This window comes from Chironomus tepperi, unplaced genomic scaffold (genome assembly GCF_022539635.2).
Source record: "Chironomus tepperi strain 1889 unplaced genomic scaffold, CSIRO-AGI_Ctep_v1 contig_425, whole genome shotgun sequence".
Lineage (NCBI taxonomy): Eukaryota > Metazoa > Arthropoda > Insecta > Diptera > Chironomidae > Chironomus > Chironomus tepperi.
This window is the reverse complement of record NW_027226547.1, coordinates 1-18,103: the sequence shown is the minus strand read 5'-3', so window position 1 is coordinate 18,103 and position 18,103 is coordinate 1. Positions and strand designations below refer to the sequence as shown.

The following is an 18,103-nucleotide window of genomic DNA, read 5'->3' as shown; positions in this document are numbered from 1 at the left end:
CAAGCAGCATTAGGATATGCGATTTTTGGTGTTATTTGCTCTTCACTTTATGTCACTCCAGTATGTCATCAAATTAAAGTTCATGATTCTTAATATTTTTAATATCTTCCTATAGGGAGGATCAGCAGTCATCGATTTGGTAGATCATTACGGAGCCAACTTTATTGCCTTCATTCTAGCATTTTTCGAAATTATTTCCTTCAGCTACATCTACGGTGTCAAAAGAATTTGTAAGGATGTTCAATTTATGATTGGACATGAACCTGGATTATACTGGAAGGCGTGCTGGTATGTAGTAGCACCTGTAATAATGGGATCAATTGTTCTCAGTTCATTGATCAACTATAAGCATCCAACTTATAATGGTCTGGATTTTCCATTAATTGCACACATTATTGGATGGAGTATAACATTTTTGGGAATCATGTGGCTACCAGTGATGATGTTCATTGAAATAGGAAAGAAGGATGGTCAAATGATTGAGGTAATTTTATGGCAACAGACCTAGAGTGATTAAATATATTTAAATAAATGTATTACAGAAAATTAAAGCAGCATTTCGTCCAAAGGCTAACTGGGGACCATTGAAGGCTGAAAATTATGAAAAGTATCAAGAATTCATGAAAAATGAATGATGAAGTAACTAACGGAGGAGTTATACTGTTCTGAATAAAATCATAATGCAGAATTATTTGACAACAGACCTTTTATACTTACTTATGAGCTATTTGTAAAAGCTCTTACTTTGTCTTTCAAAAGAATAAACGTTAAAAAATAAATATTTCTTCTATTTTAATAAATGATAAACTTTGTTTTGTATGCATTGATGATATCTCTCAATTACAATGCAAATATCACTTCAGACGGTTTGCAAATATTAAATGAGTTGGATTTTCACATTCCGAATATCACAAATTGGTCAATCGATTAAAAATCCGATCCCAGAACGGACTGTCACTTACTTCGGTTTAAAACAAAAATCATTCCATGGTCACGCCGGAATGTTGCCGGATATTAACCGAACTAGACACCAAGCCGGCTTGGAGACGAATATTAAATCAATATGTGGAATAACCGGCGTCGGTGAATAATCGACTTGTGTCATTCGGACATGTTGCATGAAAACAAAACCTTTAGCAATTCAGATCATTGAGATCAGAGCTGCACTAGAACGATTTGTGGTTATTAATTGTTTAACGTGTAAGGTGGGCCAAACCTCTGCACTCAGTAGACGCACTGTTAATAGTGGGACTTGAGCCAGTCTTCAAACATCATCATCACAGAGTCAGTATTTCCTCATCGCCGAATCATTTTGATTCATTTGTGGAAAAATTATCAAAATAAGAATTATTTTAGTCAGGATTTTTTTTTGTAAAAATTGTTTTTAAAACAAAAAATTGAGCATTATATTTATAAATAGACAGGGGGATTCCCATATAATTGCATCGATATTCCAACAGGTTTTCATTATGTACTTTCCAAACATCATTAAAAACGTAAAGTCACTGATCTGAGTTGGAATAAAATGTCTTATTTTTTATCTTCACTTAAAGACTAAGTGAATTGGATCTACTTTATTGCCATATTCTATTTATGTTAAGGAATCTTGAATTGAACTATCAACATCTAAGTATTCCTTATTAGCTTTCACATTATAATGCGAAGTGATGTATTTCTTTCCCATGTAACGAAATGTTCCATATGTATTACCATGTAACGTAATGTTCCATATGTATTACATTAACGATCGTAAATAATATCAATCTAATACATGGTGGTTCCATGGATTTGTTAACCAATAGCTTCACAGTGTAAATTTTTGAACATTCAATATTTATTCAGATCACTGTAATTTCTTAGAAACAATGGTATTTCATCATATGATTCACTCTCCTCTCCGTTTAAACTTTATAAAGCTATACATGCTGTCTGATGAGCTCAATCGGTGCTATGTGTTAAGCTAGTTACTTTTTTTCCTTCCTAGTTTTCAGTATTTGTTGAGCATTTGATCAAGACGGTTCACTTACAGTAGACATTCCGTAATGCAAAATAAATGTACTGTGTACAAGTATATCCAATAATTACAGCAAAAGATAATGACGACAAGTATATAATTAACTGCAACGTCTTCTTAAGCTCAAAGTGATTTTTAAGAATCATTAAATCATTTGATATTTAAAAGAGTTAAATGGTTTATAACTTAAGCATTCAAAACGTGTTTATACTCAGTCAAATTAAGAGAGAATCCATCGTGTACTCATCAACAAATTGCAAAAAAACCTGCTGTTTGAATAGAAATAGAGAGAGACATTATTCCCACCATAAAAATATATATATTTACTTATGGACTGATTATATCGTGAGCGAGAGAGAAAAAAAAGTTTTTTAAAATAATTTCAAAGTGTTATGAAGTGATAGACAAAAAGAAAGAAAGAAAAAAAACGTGAGCTGTGTGCATCTAGTTATCATTAAAGAGAAATAATCAAAGAGATTAATTGAACCGCGAGTCAATTTTATTATTTAATTGCAATCAATTAATATTAATTCAAAATCTTTGATAAACAATGAGTATATCATATGATAACCCCACATTTGTTGCCGACAATTCACTACCAGTCACAAATGGTACAACAATACATACCGTTGAACAACAAAGCAATGGAGTGAAGGTAAAAGGTCACATAAAAGATCGTGACACGTGGGGCAAAGAAATTGAATTTCTACTCTCGTGCATTGCCATGGCTGTGGGTTTAGGCAACGTTTGGAGATTTCCGTTTATTGCTCTAAGAAACGGAGGCGGTATGGAACTTATAAACTCTTTCCTTTCTTAATGCATTGAAAAACATTTTAATGGCTTTTTAGGTGCCTTTGTCATTCCATACATCATTATTTTAGTATTAGTCGGAAAACCCGGCTATTTTTTAGAAATGATTATGGGACAATTCTCATCCAGAGGGACTGTAAAGGTATACGATTGTGTGCCTGCCATGCGTGGAGTTGGCATTGGACAAACATTATGTATAATGGTTGTAGCAACATACTACTCATCAATTATGGCCATTACACTCAGATACATATTTGATTCGTTCAGTACTGTTTTACCATGGAGTGAATGTAATTCCAATTGGGATGTACCGTGCTATCCATCAAGTGGATTGAGGATAGGTGCTAATCACACGTTTACTAATGGAACAAAATCATCGGCGGAATTATATTTCTTGTAAGTAAATAAAATAGATTATTTAAACATATAAAGTATTAATGGAATCAATTTTTTATAGGAAGGAAATTCTTCACGCAAAAGATAATATTGACGATGGAATTGGATTGCCAAGTTTAAATCTTGTCGTTTGTTTGATTATATCATGGGCAATAATATTTGCCATTTTAATAAAGGGAATCAAAAGCTCTGGCAAAGCATCGTACATCACAGGAATTGCTCCTTTCATCTTTCTCGTAATCTTCCTTATACGTGCTTTAACTCTACCTGGTGCACTCAAAGGAATTGCCTATTTCTTTACTCCAAAATGGGAGGAAATCTTAAAGCCAAGTGTATGGTTTGAAGCCTGTACTCAAGTATTTTTCACATTAAATGTATTCTTCGTTAATGTCATCATGTATGCTTCATACAACAAATTTGATCATAATATCTACCGAGATTCAAATATAGTCACATCTCTTGATACATTTACATCATTAATGGTCGGTTGTATTACATTCGGTATTGTAGGACATTTAGCTCATGAACTGGGTGTGGAGGATGTATCACAAGTTTTCCAAGGAGGTCCAGGTATAAAAGCTTTTTATTTATGTTATTCTTGTGTTTGATTTCATTATTTACTTTTTCAGGTCTCGTGTTTGTTACATACCCAGAAACAATATCAAAGTTTAAATTTGTGCCACAACTGTTCTCAGTCATGTTCTTCCTCATGCTTTATATTCTTGCACTCGGAAGTATTCTTGCAATTACATCAAGCATTATCACAGTTGTTCGCGACCAATTTAAGACAGTTAAAAATTGGCAAGCAGCATTAGGATTTGCTATCTATGGTTGTGTCTGTGGTTCGACTTTCTTAACTCCCGTACGTATTTTGTCTTAAATCACTTCCTGCTTAACTAATTAAAATTATTTTAGGGTGGACAATCAGTTTTAAATCTTGTTGATCATTATGGCGCAAATTTTGTCATTTTCATTTTTGCATGTCTTGAAGTCTATACATTTTGTTATATTTACGGTGTCAAAAGAATCTGTGATGATGTTATGTTCATGCTTGGCTTTCGTCCAAACATCTTTTGGAGAGTTTGTTGGAAATTTGTCACTCCTGCTATCATGACTGGAATTGCCATCTACTCATTAATATTTTATGAAGCACCAAAAGATAATGGCAGAGATTATCCTGTAACTGCTCACATTATTGGATGGTGTATTACCTCTTTAGCAATCATTTGGCTACCGACGTTCTTTATAATGAGAGTTATGAAGCAAACAGAGAATACATTGGTGGATGTAAGTTAGTAAGGGGCTTATTCACTTATTACGTAATGCTTTTAATGAGAGTCTAGGATTGATTTATGCGTCAAAGATTTTGTTACGGATAGGAGAGAGTGCTTCAAAAATTCGTTTTTTAAGCCAGTGATGCACAACATTTTATTTTTCGCGGCACACTTTAGTGATAAACTTCAACTGAAGCCGCACACGGCATATGGTTTATGGCATTTCCAAAATTTTTGACTTTGCACACTAGTGTACCACGACATACAGGTTTTTCACAACAGCATTACGTAATAAGTAACCGGTCCCTAAGCACCTTTTATTGAAAATTTTGAATATTTAAACAATTTATTTCAATAGAAAATCAAAGCTGCTTTGAAACCAACTACGAATTGGGGACCTCTCAATGCACAAAACAATGCAAAATACAAAGATTATATGACAACAAAATAGTATTTATAAATTTATTGTTAAGGTGTTTTAAAAGTTTTACGCAAATAAAAAATAGTAAAAGAAAGAAGAAACATTTGTTGGAAGTCTATTTGCTTTTGAATAATAATTTCAGCATTACTCAGTTTGAGTACATCTTAAGCATTATTATTCATCACTTTCTCGGAATACTTCAATGAAATTCTTTATTGTAGCAAGTTTTGCCAGTCAAAGTCAAATCCAATTCAAGCTTTTAGGTTCAATAAAGTTAAAATCCCGAGCGACACATATGAAGAAGACTCAGACCTGCGAATGGCTCCATTTAACCTTTTTATTAACATCAAATGGATGTCCCCTCAGTTTTACGTCCAAATGGTTGCACAAATAGGTATCTCGGTACATAGTTCCGAGTGGTGCATTTAGCGAAATCAGGGGAAACCACGGGAAGGTATACACTTACCATGTGTTCAGCTTCATTTTCAGACTTTGGACAATTTTATGAATGTGTACATCCAAAAATGGAGACCAGTAACCTTGGACGAACTATAAGGAGACACAGAAAACTGCAGGCCAGTGCATCTAAAATGCAAAAAAAGACTTCCGGTTCTTGACCGAACCACAAAATTAAACCTTTTTCATGGTAGCGCCGGTAAAAGAACAATAAAAACTTTAAAAAAACAAAATTGAAAGCTTTTTTAGCCCCCAATACATGCACAGTAAAAAGGTAGATGTAAAAATATTGAATGAGACAAACTTCTCATTTTTATGTTCAACTTCTCTCGATCAACAACAAAAAGCTCAAAAACTTTTTGTTTATAATAAAAACTTCCCTTGCATGTTAACCGCTCAGTTTTCACTCAGTTTTCGCGCGAAACGGTTCAGCCGGTAGCAATAAAAATAATATTTTATAAAAAGATAAAAAAAAGCATTTTTGTGTAAAATTCACTGAACCGTAGCTACTCTTAATATTCTCTGTGTAGTATTAAAAAGATAATTAATTTAAGTGAAAAGTTTAAGTTTATGAATGAAACTGTGCAATAAAAAATAAATCTGTGAAAAAATTAAAGGAATAATACCTAAAGTAGAACTTTACAGGTTCGTTGCTTACTAAATTGAGGAAGAAATTCATTTGTTTTGTGATTATAAAGTTGTTGACTTGTTTATAGCAGGATGATTTAAATTTAAAACAAAACCTGCCTTAATCTGACATTTTATAAAATTTAAAAAATAAATGTATATCTTGAATGTCTATCAAAGCCATTGACGACAGATGTTTTGTGAGAAATTTTATATTGTTGATTTCCTTGAGAAATTTTAGTGGCAATACTTAGTTAATGCATACGAGAAATGTTTAATGAACTTGATGTAAATGCAACGTAAATTAAATATATCCATTTCCGTACAAGAAAATGTCCATGTCAATTTTAATGATTCCAAATAAATGTCAATAAAATATGAAAATAAAATTGAAAAATTTCCAAAAATGAAAATCGATTAAAAATAAATTGAGAATATTGTTTTAAAGGCCAATATTATTGTGTTTTAATGGTCTGTAGTTGATGGAATTTTATAGTGTGATGTGTCATACATATGATAATTAGTTAATTGAGTTTTTATTACTCCTGTCAAAAATGACACTCATAAAAGTTAATTAAATTTAAATTTTTTAAAATTAAAACAAAAATATTTTTAAATTAAGCATGTTAGGCATAATATTTTTGACATTCATGTGCTGTGTTAACTTACCTTGAATTTGTTGTCAATCAAATAATGATCAGATGAAACCTCATTTGCTCGTTAATATTGAATGCATTTTTATGAAGCAATTAAAATAAGTGATTCCAAACAGCACAGCTGTTTGCTAGGGAATTGGTATTCGCGGAGCTAACCTTACGGCGATAAACCATTACGTCTAATTTCGACCTAGTTCGCCGAAATGTGCTTCTCGGAGATATCGATTGTCACTAAAATACTTCTATATTGACTCATCTACTAATTTAGTAGTTCACACGTGATTATTAAATGTTAATGTATTTGCATATTTATTGTTTATAATGTACAGCAGTTTATTAGTAGAAAGAGAATTTTAACAAATATGTACGACATGCCTAATTTGTTGAGTTTGTCGGTAAAATAATTATACGCTAAGTAAATTTGAATGTGTTTTTTTTGGTTTCTTAGGAATTATAATTAGGCTTACCACTGGCTCGATTTTTACCGGGGTAATCCCTGTTGTGAATTTCGGAAATAATTTTATTGTTCTGTGTCTCAATTATTTTCTCACGAAAATAGTCATTAAATTACAAATTTTCGAACATGTCCCGTAAAAGTTATTCAAAATCCACAAAAATCCTGGTTTTCTCAAACAATTTCTAGTCAGCCTTAGTATAATTAACTTACTTGTTCCAAACAAATATTTTTCTTAACCTAGAAAGTCAGATTTTTCCTTATATAACCATCTTTTATGACTTAATAACAAGAATAAAGTTAATTTATTAAGTATTATCCTCAATTTATGATAAAGCTTGTAACACAGTTATAAAAAAGAGAGAACCTCTGATAACACTAACGTGACAATTATCATCATTGTGGAAAATTTCTAATCTAATATCTTTTTATATGCTTGTACGGGATAAATTATGATAAGAATTACAGCATTTAAGAGAAAATGTATTGAATAAGAAGTATTGTGATTAAAATGACATAAGCCGTAAAGTTTGTCTGCATGGTCAAAAATTAGAAATAGTCATCAATTGGACATAAGCTTGCCATCATCTATTTAAAATGTATTTTTGTCAACTCGAGTTAGTATTACAAAAGATTTAGGGCCAAAGTCTGTAAAGTTTAGTCTTATTTTGGACCTTAACTCTTCCAATAATTTACAATAGGTCGTTAACACGTTTGTCAATTCCATAAAAATTCTTAAATGTTTTTCTTAATTTTTCTCTAATAAATCACGTTCGTTCTGCGCGTGAAAAACTATTATTACCTAGATTATTAAATTTATTTTTATTTTTATTGCGGAACAAAAAAATTCAAATTTCTAAATAAATATAATAGCTATAAAATACAAAGGAACTTCAAAAGAATATTAATGTTTCTTAGAATCGAATATTATTTTAGTCACAAAAAGTTCGCATTTTTTGCAGTCATTCAAAGCACCTGCACACTTATGGCAAGACTTTTAGTAATACAATGAATTTTTTTTTTTAAATGATGACCTTCACAACATTGAATATCAAGAGAAATAATAGCTATAAAATTGCAATTATTATTAGTGTGTAAGAAGTTCAATGCAAAATTCAGCTCCCTATTTGGATTATTGTTTTAAAGAAACTTGTTAAATTTACTAAAGTAAATTAAATAAAATAAATAAAATAATTGATGTTTTAAGGCACTAAGACCCGATCGGCACAAATTATTAATGGAAACCAAGTGCCTGTCATTTGTGGTCCAAGTGACAATTTGCTTGTTAACTGAGATAATAACCAGCGACCTTCAATTGACTACCATGAAAAACTTGTGCCAACCGGGTCAATAAAACCTTTTACGTCAAGCAAAATTAGTAGTTCTTAATTTTTCGTCTTCCTCAAAACATGTTTCACAATTAATCTTTCTATAGCTGAACTCCACCTTTTAGAAGAGCTCCAAAAACAACTCTTCTGAATAATTATTTTTTTGCTCGTCTTTACCGTTTGCCTTTCTATTTTTTATTACTCTGATGATGTCATTTCAGTAAAACCACAAAATATTAAGTTGTTATAGGATTTTATAGCCAGATTCAATGAAAGATGTTCATAGACAAAATATAAAAATGATATTTTTATAACTTCTTTTGTGACAAAATTGTTACAGGTTCTTCTAGACCTGTATAGTCCAAACTTTTTTGCGCAATGGTACATATTGGTGCCTTGATCTAAACCACAAACGGCATAAAGATTTTGGCATTTTTAAAATAAGACTGATCTTAGAACAGAATGACTGATGCTCATGATTATAATTTATAATTTTACGTCATTTATAAATGATTCCTAGTAAGAAATCCATTATCATATAATTCTCATTTCTTTACGGAACTTATTGCAAATATTTTATTATTATTATTAATCCGATTAATAAGCAATAACAACATTCATACACTCTATTTTGACATTATATGTATTAGCATAAATTTACATAATCAATAGAAAACCAACATTTACATTGAACGATTTGAAAATGTTGACAGTATTTAGGTTCTAAGTCAATTAATGAAGCAAATAACAAGCAATAATTATATGTGCAAACTTGATAAAAACTAAGAAATTTCATTTAATTATAATGCTTGATTATAGTGATTATTAATTTCAAAAATGCAATGCAAAACACGAAATTTCAGTCTGTGACTGTATAAACTCACGAAATGACTCCAGCATGTCTATCAATAGCGGATCAGAAATAAATAAAAAATTCAATATATTGCAATTAATTTTATAATAGCATGACTGCAACTACCATATGCAGCATAAATATGTCAGTATGTGAACATAAACCTGTTATTGCTGGCATATATTAAATGTCTAATAACAAACTATACATTAAAGTAGTGTATTGTTGTTGAACAGGTTCAATGTTAATTTTCATTATGAAATAATCATCATCTCAAAACCTTTTTTTTGCATCTGAATTTAAAAATACGTGAAAGGTGAGTGAATTACCATGAATCGCACATTAAAAGTGTTGATTATGATGAATCTTGGATAAATCTCTCTTCTCTTTCTGCTTAGTTAATCGCAAACATTGCGCAATAATTATATCCAATTCGTTTTAGCAATGAAAATGTGGTTTGTGAATGAAATGAGAAGAATGATACTCAGTGAATAGTCAATAATCATTCCAATCTCATCACGTTCTGTCTGAGTAATTTTCAATAAATTTAAAATTTATGTGAAGTGAAAGCGAAAGTCTATTTGGAATTGCATTGAATATCACTTATCTCTAAATAGCAATCGTAGAGAAATTACTTCAAATAGGTCATATGCTGTAACAGTTGCATTTTCACGATTTATATTGTAATCTCGTTCTTTTATATCATCATAAATAGAAAAGAGCGATATTTAACTCATGTTCCGACAGTTATAATGCCATGTATTGTGGTTAAAACAATGACATGCTTGCAAAAATTCTCCCTACTTCCTGTAGCTTTTATTACCCAAACAGAATTTGTGATTTTGAGCAAAAATTATAAAATTTAATTTTCTAGTCTAATTAATTTAATTCTGGTTTGAATCAATTTATTTAAGCATGTTTTCTGATAACCTCGAGTGGGTTAGTACTTTAGAACTACTAATTTACTGGACGGTAACTGATCATCAATCAGTTATATTACTCTTTACATAACTTATCTCAGACCCTTTTGACCCGATATTATAATTTACGACGAAAAGACGGATTCCATGTGACGTTAATAAATATGTCTTTATTGGAACTACTTTCATTTGTGTCATTTAGATTCTAATTTTGAGCATTGAGATTTTTATAATCATTCAAAAATTTACATTCATTTTTCACACGAGCATCATTCAAATTACTACGAATGATTCTCGAGTTAATTAATTAAAAAAAAATTGTCGGAAAAATTGCGGAAACTTGTGTAAACGTTCGCTAGAATATGTGCTTTGTTTTGAAAAACCCCAGAACTGAAACTTTTAATTAGTCATATATCATTTAAGCGTGACTGTCAATTATGTTCTATTGTCACATTAAGAATCGTTTATTTGTAAGTTTAAAATGCAATTAAGGGTTTTCGACATCAGTACTTCCCATTCTTCGAAGAATTCTTTTGAAATCACAATCTCAAAAATTCGTCGAAGCCGAAACTTTGGGAAACCCCGAAATGCAATGTTTACAATTTTAATAAAAGATTGAACAGATTAAAATGAAAAAAACATTAAATAATTCCATACCTTAGCACCTGACTCAAACTGGTTTCCAAGCTACTGCCATAACGATATTTCAAGCTCAATATTTCATGAAAATAGGTTTTTCGTGCCTAGAATTTAAACTAAAATTTAACCTAAATTTTAAGCTTTGCTGAGGCAGATCAATTGTGGTCCATTGTCTCCCAAAAATGGCGCCTAAAGTTAGCTCTATCACTGGCTTCCTTCTACGTTTCTGAGAAAAAGTTACAATATTCTGTTAAAAATTCCATAATCCAGTAGTAGAATTTATCAAACTGGAGAAAAACCGGAACGCTTGCCACTCTAGTAGCATTTACTATCTAATACTGGATTAATAAAGTTCAATGCTTATCTAACTCTATAATCGAATAAATATTTATTTCAATAGAAAATGAAACTTGAAAGTTTATTTGATTTTATTCCCCTGTCAAGGTTTCTGAGTATTAATCATTTAGATCAAGATTTTCACTTTTTTTCCCATAAAACAATATCTACATGTTCCTGTATGCAATTTATAACAATATAACACTTAAATTAATAAGCAAATTTTATAAAAATGTAGATATGAGGAAGATTAAAGGTAAATAAATGTCTTTTTATAAAAGGAAGAGACTAAAAATAGATTTTATCAGCAAGTGTCATAAGATAAAGTTTAACGTTCTATAATGTAAGCAGAAAGTGAATTATAGTAAAAAAAAAGTTGTGTATCTACATGTTGTAAACCTTCGAGATAAAATTTTTCCTGTGATTTAATTTCATTCATATTAATAATATGCAGGAAATGCATAAAGTTTTTGATTTGATTACTATATTGGTTGCTTTATAAAGATAAGTTGGAATATCCATTTAATACTGATTAATACTCAAATATATGAAACATATAACTCTTCAATAACTTCAAAAAGCTTGATTATCAAACCTCACAAAATGTCAGCATTTTAATAAAAACTTGTTTATTAAACTTTTTTGCAGCAGGTACAATCTAGCAAGTACTTTTGAATATTAAATATCTCATTAAAAACAAGCTCATTTTTGAGTTTTTGTTAATATAAAATTATTCATCATTTCGGAATCGACAGTTGTTATTAATCATTTTTTTACCTCTGTACCTCTGAAAAAAAGCACCAGCTTTCATAAAAAGTAAGCAATCCTACATTGTATTTAATAAGCCATCAATTTATTTCTTCTTTAATGATCAAAAATTGACGCATTCAATATTTACCGTCTGATAATTCAGATAGAATTGACGTAAAATAATTCATATAAAATTAACACTCTAATTGTGGATTCAAATCACTTTTGGAATCATCTAGAGAAAAGTAAAAACCACAATAATCTAAAATTAATTTATTTAAATTTATATTTGAATAAAAAACAAAACAAGTTCCGCTTTAACTTTCAAGCATCAATTCCGGAAAAGGAGCGGAAAAGGTTGAATTTATAATACAATTCCGAGCGACACAAATAAAGAAGTCTTAGCCACAGAGCTTTTTAGGTTTCGCAAAAGATCTTTTCTTAACACCAAATGGGCTCAATCCTCATCACCTTCCAGTTGATCTGACTATAGAAGATTTTTAAGAGTCCGAACTCCAAAACTCCAAAAACTATGGATTATCCTTCCAGAAAATTTGGATATGGAAGCTGTGGCCTCCAATTGAATCCGGACTATTCTGGTGACTAAATTTCTGAACTGTACATGTTGACAGTTAATCGTTCCTTCAATAAACATCATTAACAACTTTTTATTGAAGATATTAACCTTAAAACAATATTCATTCCATTCCATTGAGAATTTTGATTGGAATTTCATTGTATGACATCAGAGAAAGGTTGTTTGTCGCTAATTCAAGGACAAAATCACAATACCATTTATTTTTGATGAGGAAGAGTCACAGATGGAATTTTCAAACTTTTCTCCTTATCTAAAAACAAAGCCATAAATAAGTTTGGATCGAAATTTCCAAATTGAAACAGAAAAAAGCTTCTTAATTGCCTCGATTTATTATAAGCATTTGGATTTACATATATCAAGATCACAGATTTCGTCTACCAAAACCACACAAGTAAATAATGTGAGAAGATATCACACATTCTAAATACCAATACGACACAACATTTTCATAACCTACAGCAATAAATTTTAAACATACCGAAAAAAAAGTTTTAATGAGTTAGTACAGAAAAAGTTTCTGTTGTATGCTAAAGCTCCAAAAACATTCCTATACATGTATCGTTGTGTAGATTCTAATGACATTAGATACATACATGAAAATTACATTAACCTATGCCATAAGCAATGCAGAGCTCATCAGCAATAAGAGCTTTTATAAAAAATAACCAACACATAGCAAATTTTATTATTAAAATGCCAAAAATGTAATAATTTCATGGTCAGCAACCTGTTTTGTGCGGTCTTCAAGAATCGCTCAGCTGAGAATTTGCCATGGTTATGTCGAACAAATAGATATAGAAGTATATAAAAATAGAAGAAACTATCTATATTTTATTTCATTGGACTCGATCACGTTCAAGGTGAACATGTGTATTTTGCTGTTCTGCAGTAAACACGTTCGATGAAATTCACTTCATTCAATAATGCGGAAGAAATGGAATGAGTTGAATGATCCTTAATGAAAATTATAACTGACTTAAATGAATACTCGTAATTGACTTTTACCACATCTATGGTAATAAATTTTATTAACACACGAAACTTTTTATCTCTTTTCATAGCTTTCAACACTAAATGATGCATGGGCATGATAATCCAACCTTTATAGGTGACACAATCTACACCGTTCCACCTGGTGAATATCGTCAAAATATTACACAGTTTTATCCTGGAAAATATCAGCAAACATTTCCGCCTGTTCAACCACCAACGCAGCTTGAGGCTAATGAGGAAGAAACAACCACAGACAAAAAGGAAAAGAAACCACCAAAGGAACGCGACAGTTGGGGAAAGGGAATTGAATTTCTCCTGTCATGCATTGCTATGAGTGTGGGTTTGGGAAATGTTTGGCGTTTCCCGTTCATTGCACTTGAAAATGGAGGAGGTACATAAAAATTCTTTCTTGACATCATAATGGCTCTGAGAGTTCTACTCGTGATTAGTTTTTAAGCAAGGCTATAAATATTATTTGATTTACTTGCTGTTTGCAATGGTTGTGAATGATTGAATAGAGCAAGCAATGTTGACTCGGATTTTATATGGAAAAATCAACTCGATATACAATTTGAGTCTCCTTCGAGATCTGGATTAAGCACAACAAGCTTAAAGCCATGCGAAGCCCTGAGCGGATTGCAATTTTGAACTAATGAGCTAACGATGCAGCCAATTATGATTATGCACTAAGAAATTAAAATGTTATTTTTCTCAACAGGTGCTTTTGTGATTCCTTACATCATCGTACTTGTTCTTATAGGTAAGCAATCAATCAGTGCTTCATAGTGAGTCATACTAATTTAAAATATTCCAATAGGAAAACCTTGCTACTTTATGGAAATGGTTTTTGGACAATTTTCATCAAGAGGAAGTGTCAAAGTATTTGATTGTGTGCCAGCTATGAGAGGCGTTGGAGTTGGTCAAATTGTGTCTGTTGCAATCGTTGCTACTTATTATTCATCACTTATGGCACTTACATTGAGCTATTTTGCAAATTCATTTCGACAAATTTTGCCTTGGAGTAGTTGTAAGGACGAATGGAATGTAACATGTATTCCATCGGGATATCGAGAGGATTCTAACATGACATGGTCAAACAGTACAAAATCATCAGCTGAACTTTATTTCCTGAAAGATGTTTTACGTGCAAAGGACAATATTGATGATGGTATTGGAGTTCCAAATTGGACCCTTGTGATCTGCCTTGCAATTTCATGGGGAATTGTATTTTTAATACTCATCAAGGGTGTTAGAAGTTCAGGCAAAGCATCATATGTGCTTGCTATTTTTCCATATTTTGTGCTTAGTATACTATTCGTACGTGCAATAACTCTTCCAGGATCAATGAATGGAATCAAATACTTTTTAACTCCACAATGGGATAAAATTCTTGACCCAAAAGTTTGGTATGCAGCTGTAACGCAAGTCTTCTTTTCATTATCTGTATGTTTCGGTAACATCATTATGTATTCATCGTATAATAAATTTGGCCATAATGTTTATCGTGATTCCAACATTGTGACAACTATAGACACATTCACATCTCTATTGGCCGGATGTTGTATTTTCGGTATACTTGGTCATTTAGCACATGAACTTGATGTAGATGATATATCAACTGTTGTAAAATCAGGTGCTGGATTAGCCTTCATTTCATATCCGGATGCAATTTCAAAATTTAAAACTTTCCCACAAGTCTTTTCTGTTCTATTCTTTCTGATGTTGTATCTGCTTGGCATCGGAAGCAATGTTGCAATGGTTTCAAGCATCATGACAATAATACGTGACAGATTTAAGAAAGTTAAGAACTGGCATGCTGCGTTGGTTATATCAATACTAGGAACATTACTTGGTTCAATCTACGTTACGGAGGTAAAATATTGCATTATACTGCTTAATGTTGTTATATATTAAAACATCCTTATAATCCTTTCTTGCCTTTAGGGTGGACAATCAGTATTAAAATTAGTTGATTACTATGGAGCTTCATTTATTGCATTTGTTTTGGCTATTGCTGAGCTTTATACATTTTCATACATATACGGAGTCGACAGATTTTGCAGAGATATCGAATTCATGCTCGGCTTCCGACCAAATATTTACTGGAGAACGTGCTGGCGCTACCTTACACCTGGATTGATGACTGTAATTCTTGTATACACGTTATTGACACTTGAACCTCTAAAAGATGGCGATCGCGATTATCCACAAATTGCATACGTGATTGGCTGGTGTATTTCAGCATTAGGTTTAATTCAGTTACCAATATTTGCAATATATGCAATATGCACACAAAAAGGCAATACTTTATGGGATGTAAGTTGCAAAATATTAATATTGCCAACATAATTTCTCAATTAATGGATATTTACGTTACTTTCAGAAAATTAAAGGAGCGTTTCAACCAACGTCTAGTTGGGGACCACGTGATGCAGCACTAAATGCCAAATACAAAGAGTATATTCGTACAATAGATTGATCTCAAAGAAATATTTTATTATTTTTATCATATTTTATTGCCTTATTTTTAAAAAATGATTCACGAGTGATGACGAGTTTTAAGTTTATTGAAACAAATGCCTACAAATGTTTTGACATTCCATTAAGATAATAAAAAAAAAGTATTGAAAATTTTAATTTTAATTCAAGTGTTTTTCAATTTGTAATATGAATTTAAATAGAATGCAGGATGAATCAATTGTTCACAAAGTACTTACTAATTTACTCTGGTTTCTGCACAAGTCAGAAAAAAATTATAGAACTATTTCCAGAATCTAAATTCAAATTTACTTTCTCATTTCCACACAGGTGATTCATTCTTAGGCATTTAAACTCAGAAAATTTATATTAATTCATTCTTTTACAAAGATACTTTTCTGATTCAGTGATTCTCAAACTGTGTGCACGACACATCGTTCCACATGAAAGCAAATTCACTTACTTTTATCTACTAGGTGCACAAAAGCGTTGTTCAATTTATTTTTATTATAAGTAACCTGAAATAGAATTAAATGGATTTTGGAAGTATTGTGAACCATGAACTATTGATGATATGGGAACAAGAATACATAAGAATTCAATTTTCAAATCTAACTTTATCTGTGGATTTGATATTATATTGGCCAGTGGTGGGCAACCTATGTGCACCGGCATATTGATACATATGACATCTGAGGTGTGGTCGAAAATTTTCTAGTGCTGAAGTGTTCCGTAGCTTAATAATGCCAACCACAGCTCTAGATTATTCTTTTCTATCCATTCAAAAATTAACCTTGTAGAACTCGTTCCTATTTTTCCTCGCTACACTTTCGTAGTGACAGGGAATCTATTGGATTGGCTGTAGGTTGAAATGAATCAAACGATGCTAAGAGCTGATGACTATGCATCACACTTCATGCACAGTAGACAATGTCATTTTTTTGTCGATTACCAATGTCGATCAATACAAGCCAATGTTGGCTGCTTTTTTCTTTCTTTAATGCAAGCTTTAGCGAAACGCAATACTTTAGACCGCTCGTAGCGCAATCTTATTTACGGCATATGAACGCTAAATTTTTCCCCCATTCCTCTATACCCCACCAATTCATTCATTAATATATGAGCAAAACATAAAAGGCACTGTCTTCGGGCATTTACGTGCCGCCGAAGTTTGCCAGATATCAAATAATTTTATTGAATCCTTTATGTTTATGGCATGTATCTACATGTTCTTCGTGTTCTGTCTAAAATCTATTTATCACGATTTCACTAAATCAGCCAGACAGAAAATTATTTTATTAAATATTTTACAATATTTTGATACGTTTGAAAGCGTTTCCTTTTCATCTAAATTTGTTATGTGGAGTATAGAAAATTATTGTCCCTCTGAATATTGACAGTCGTTCTCGAATATTTTATAGCTTTTGAAAGTACACATAGCTATTTTTATAAAACAAATATGAAATTTTATTTAAAAAAAGGCATTTATCACAAAAAAACTCACGTGTCCATAAAATTTGCAAATAGTGAATATTAATTATGTACCTAGTTATTTAATTATGAATAATTTTCATGTGTGCAAATTTTTATTATTTGTAAAATTACATGTCTACAAAGGAATCCTTGTAATGTTTTTAAATTGGTTCATTGAATTCAAAATAGCAATAGGAAGTAAATTTATTCTCATTTCACTTTTTTGTTTTTGTATATTGTTGTATTTTATTTGCAAATTTTTCCAAATTAATACGTAGGCATATTTCTCAAAAATGTTGACAACACAACTACCATCCTTTTCGTGCAGCCTCAATTGCATTATTCCATATTGTATTTGGAAATCACTTTGTTTGTCCATTTACACTTGGAAAATACAAAAAGTTCGTATGAGATGCTATAATCATAAACACAAATAAAACTGAATTGAAACTGCATTTTACAAAACTAATGCTGATAAATTTATCGACATTATTTGCCCGATTTTCTTGCATATTTAGTATACTATTTTTGATGCCAACACACAAATCTCTGTGCACATTCGGTCACATCAACGTCTATTTCCAATAATGTTTCGTCAATATTATTCAAAATATTCCACACAAATGT

The 18,103-nt window shown here is 31.2% G+C and overlaps 2 protein-coding genes across 2 annotated transcripts; both read left to right on the top strand.

Moving 5' to 3' along the window:
- The first annotated feature begins 1,977 nt into the window (after positions 1 to 1,977).
- LOC139097617 (sodium-dependent nutrient amino acid transporter 1-like) lies at positions 1,978 to 5,004 on the top strand. Its single transcript, XM_070649507.1, has 6 exons — positions 1,978 to 2,799; positions 2,863 to 3,220; positions 3,282 to 3,790; positions 3,850 to 4,082; positions 4,136 to 4,507; positions 4,853 to 5,004. Exons 1-6 carry the CDS (start codon positions 2,565 to 2,567, stop codon positions 4,943 to 4,945), a joined length of 1,800 nt encoding a protein of 599 aa, XP_070505608.1. The 5' UTR covers positions 1,978 to 2,564; the 3' UTR covers positions 4,946 to 5,004.
- Positions 5,005 to 5,763: 759 nt separating this feature from the next.
- LOC139097625 (sodium-dependent nutrient amino acid transporter 1-like) lies at positions 5,764 to 16,168 on the top strand. The gene is made up of 6 exons (XM_070649516.1): positions 5,764 to 6,016; positions 13,594 to 13,916; positions 14,244 to 14,285; positions 14,343 to 15,397; positions 15,470 to 15,841; positions 15,909 to 16,168. The coding sequence occupies exons 2-6, from the start codon at positions 13,607 to 13,609 to the stop codon at positions 16,002 to 16,004; spliced, it is 1,875 nt and encodes a 624-aa protein (XP_070505617.1). The 5' UTR covers positions 5,764 to 6,016; positions 13,594 to 13,606; the 3' UTR covers positions 16,005 to 16,168.
- Positions 16,169 to 18,103: the final 1,935 nt, after the last annotated feature.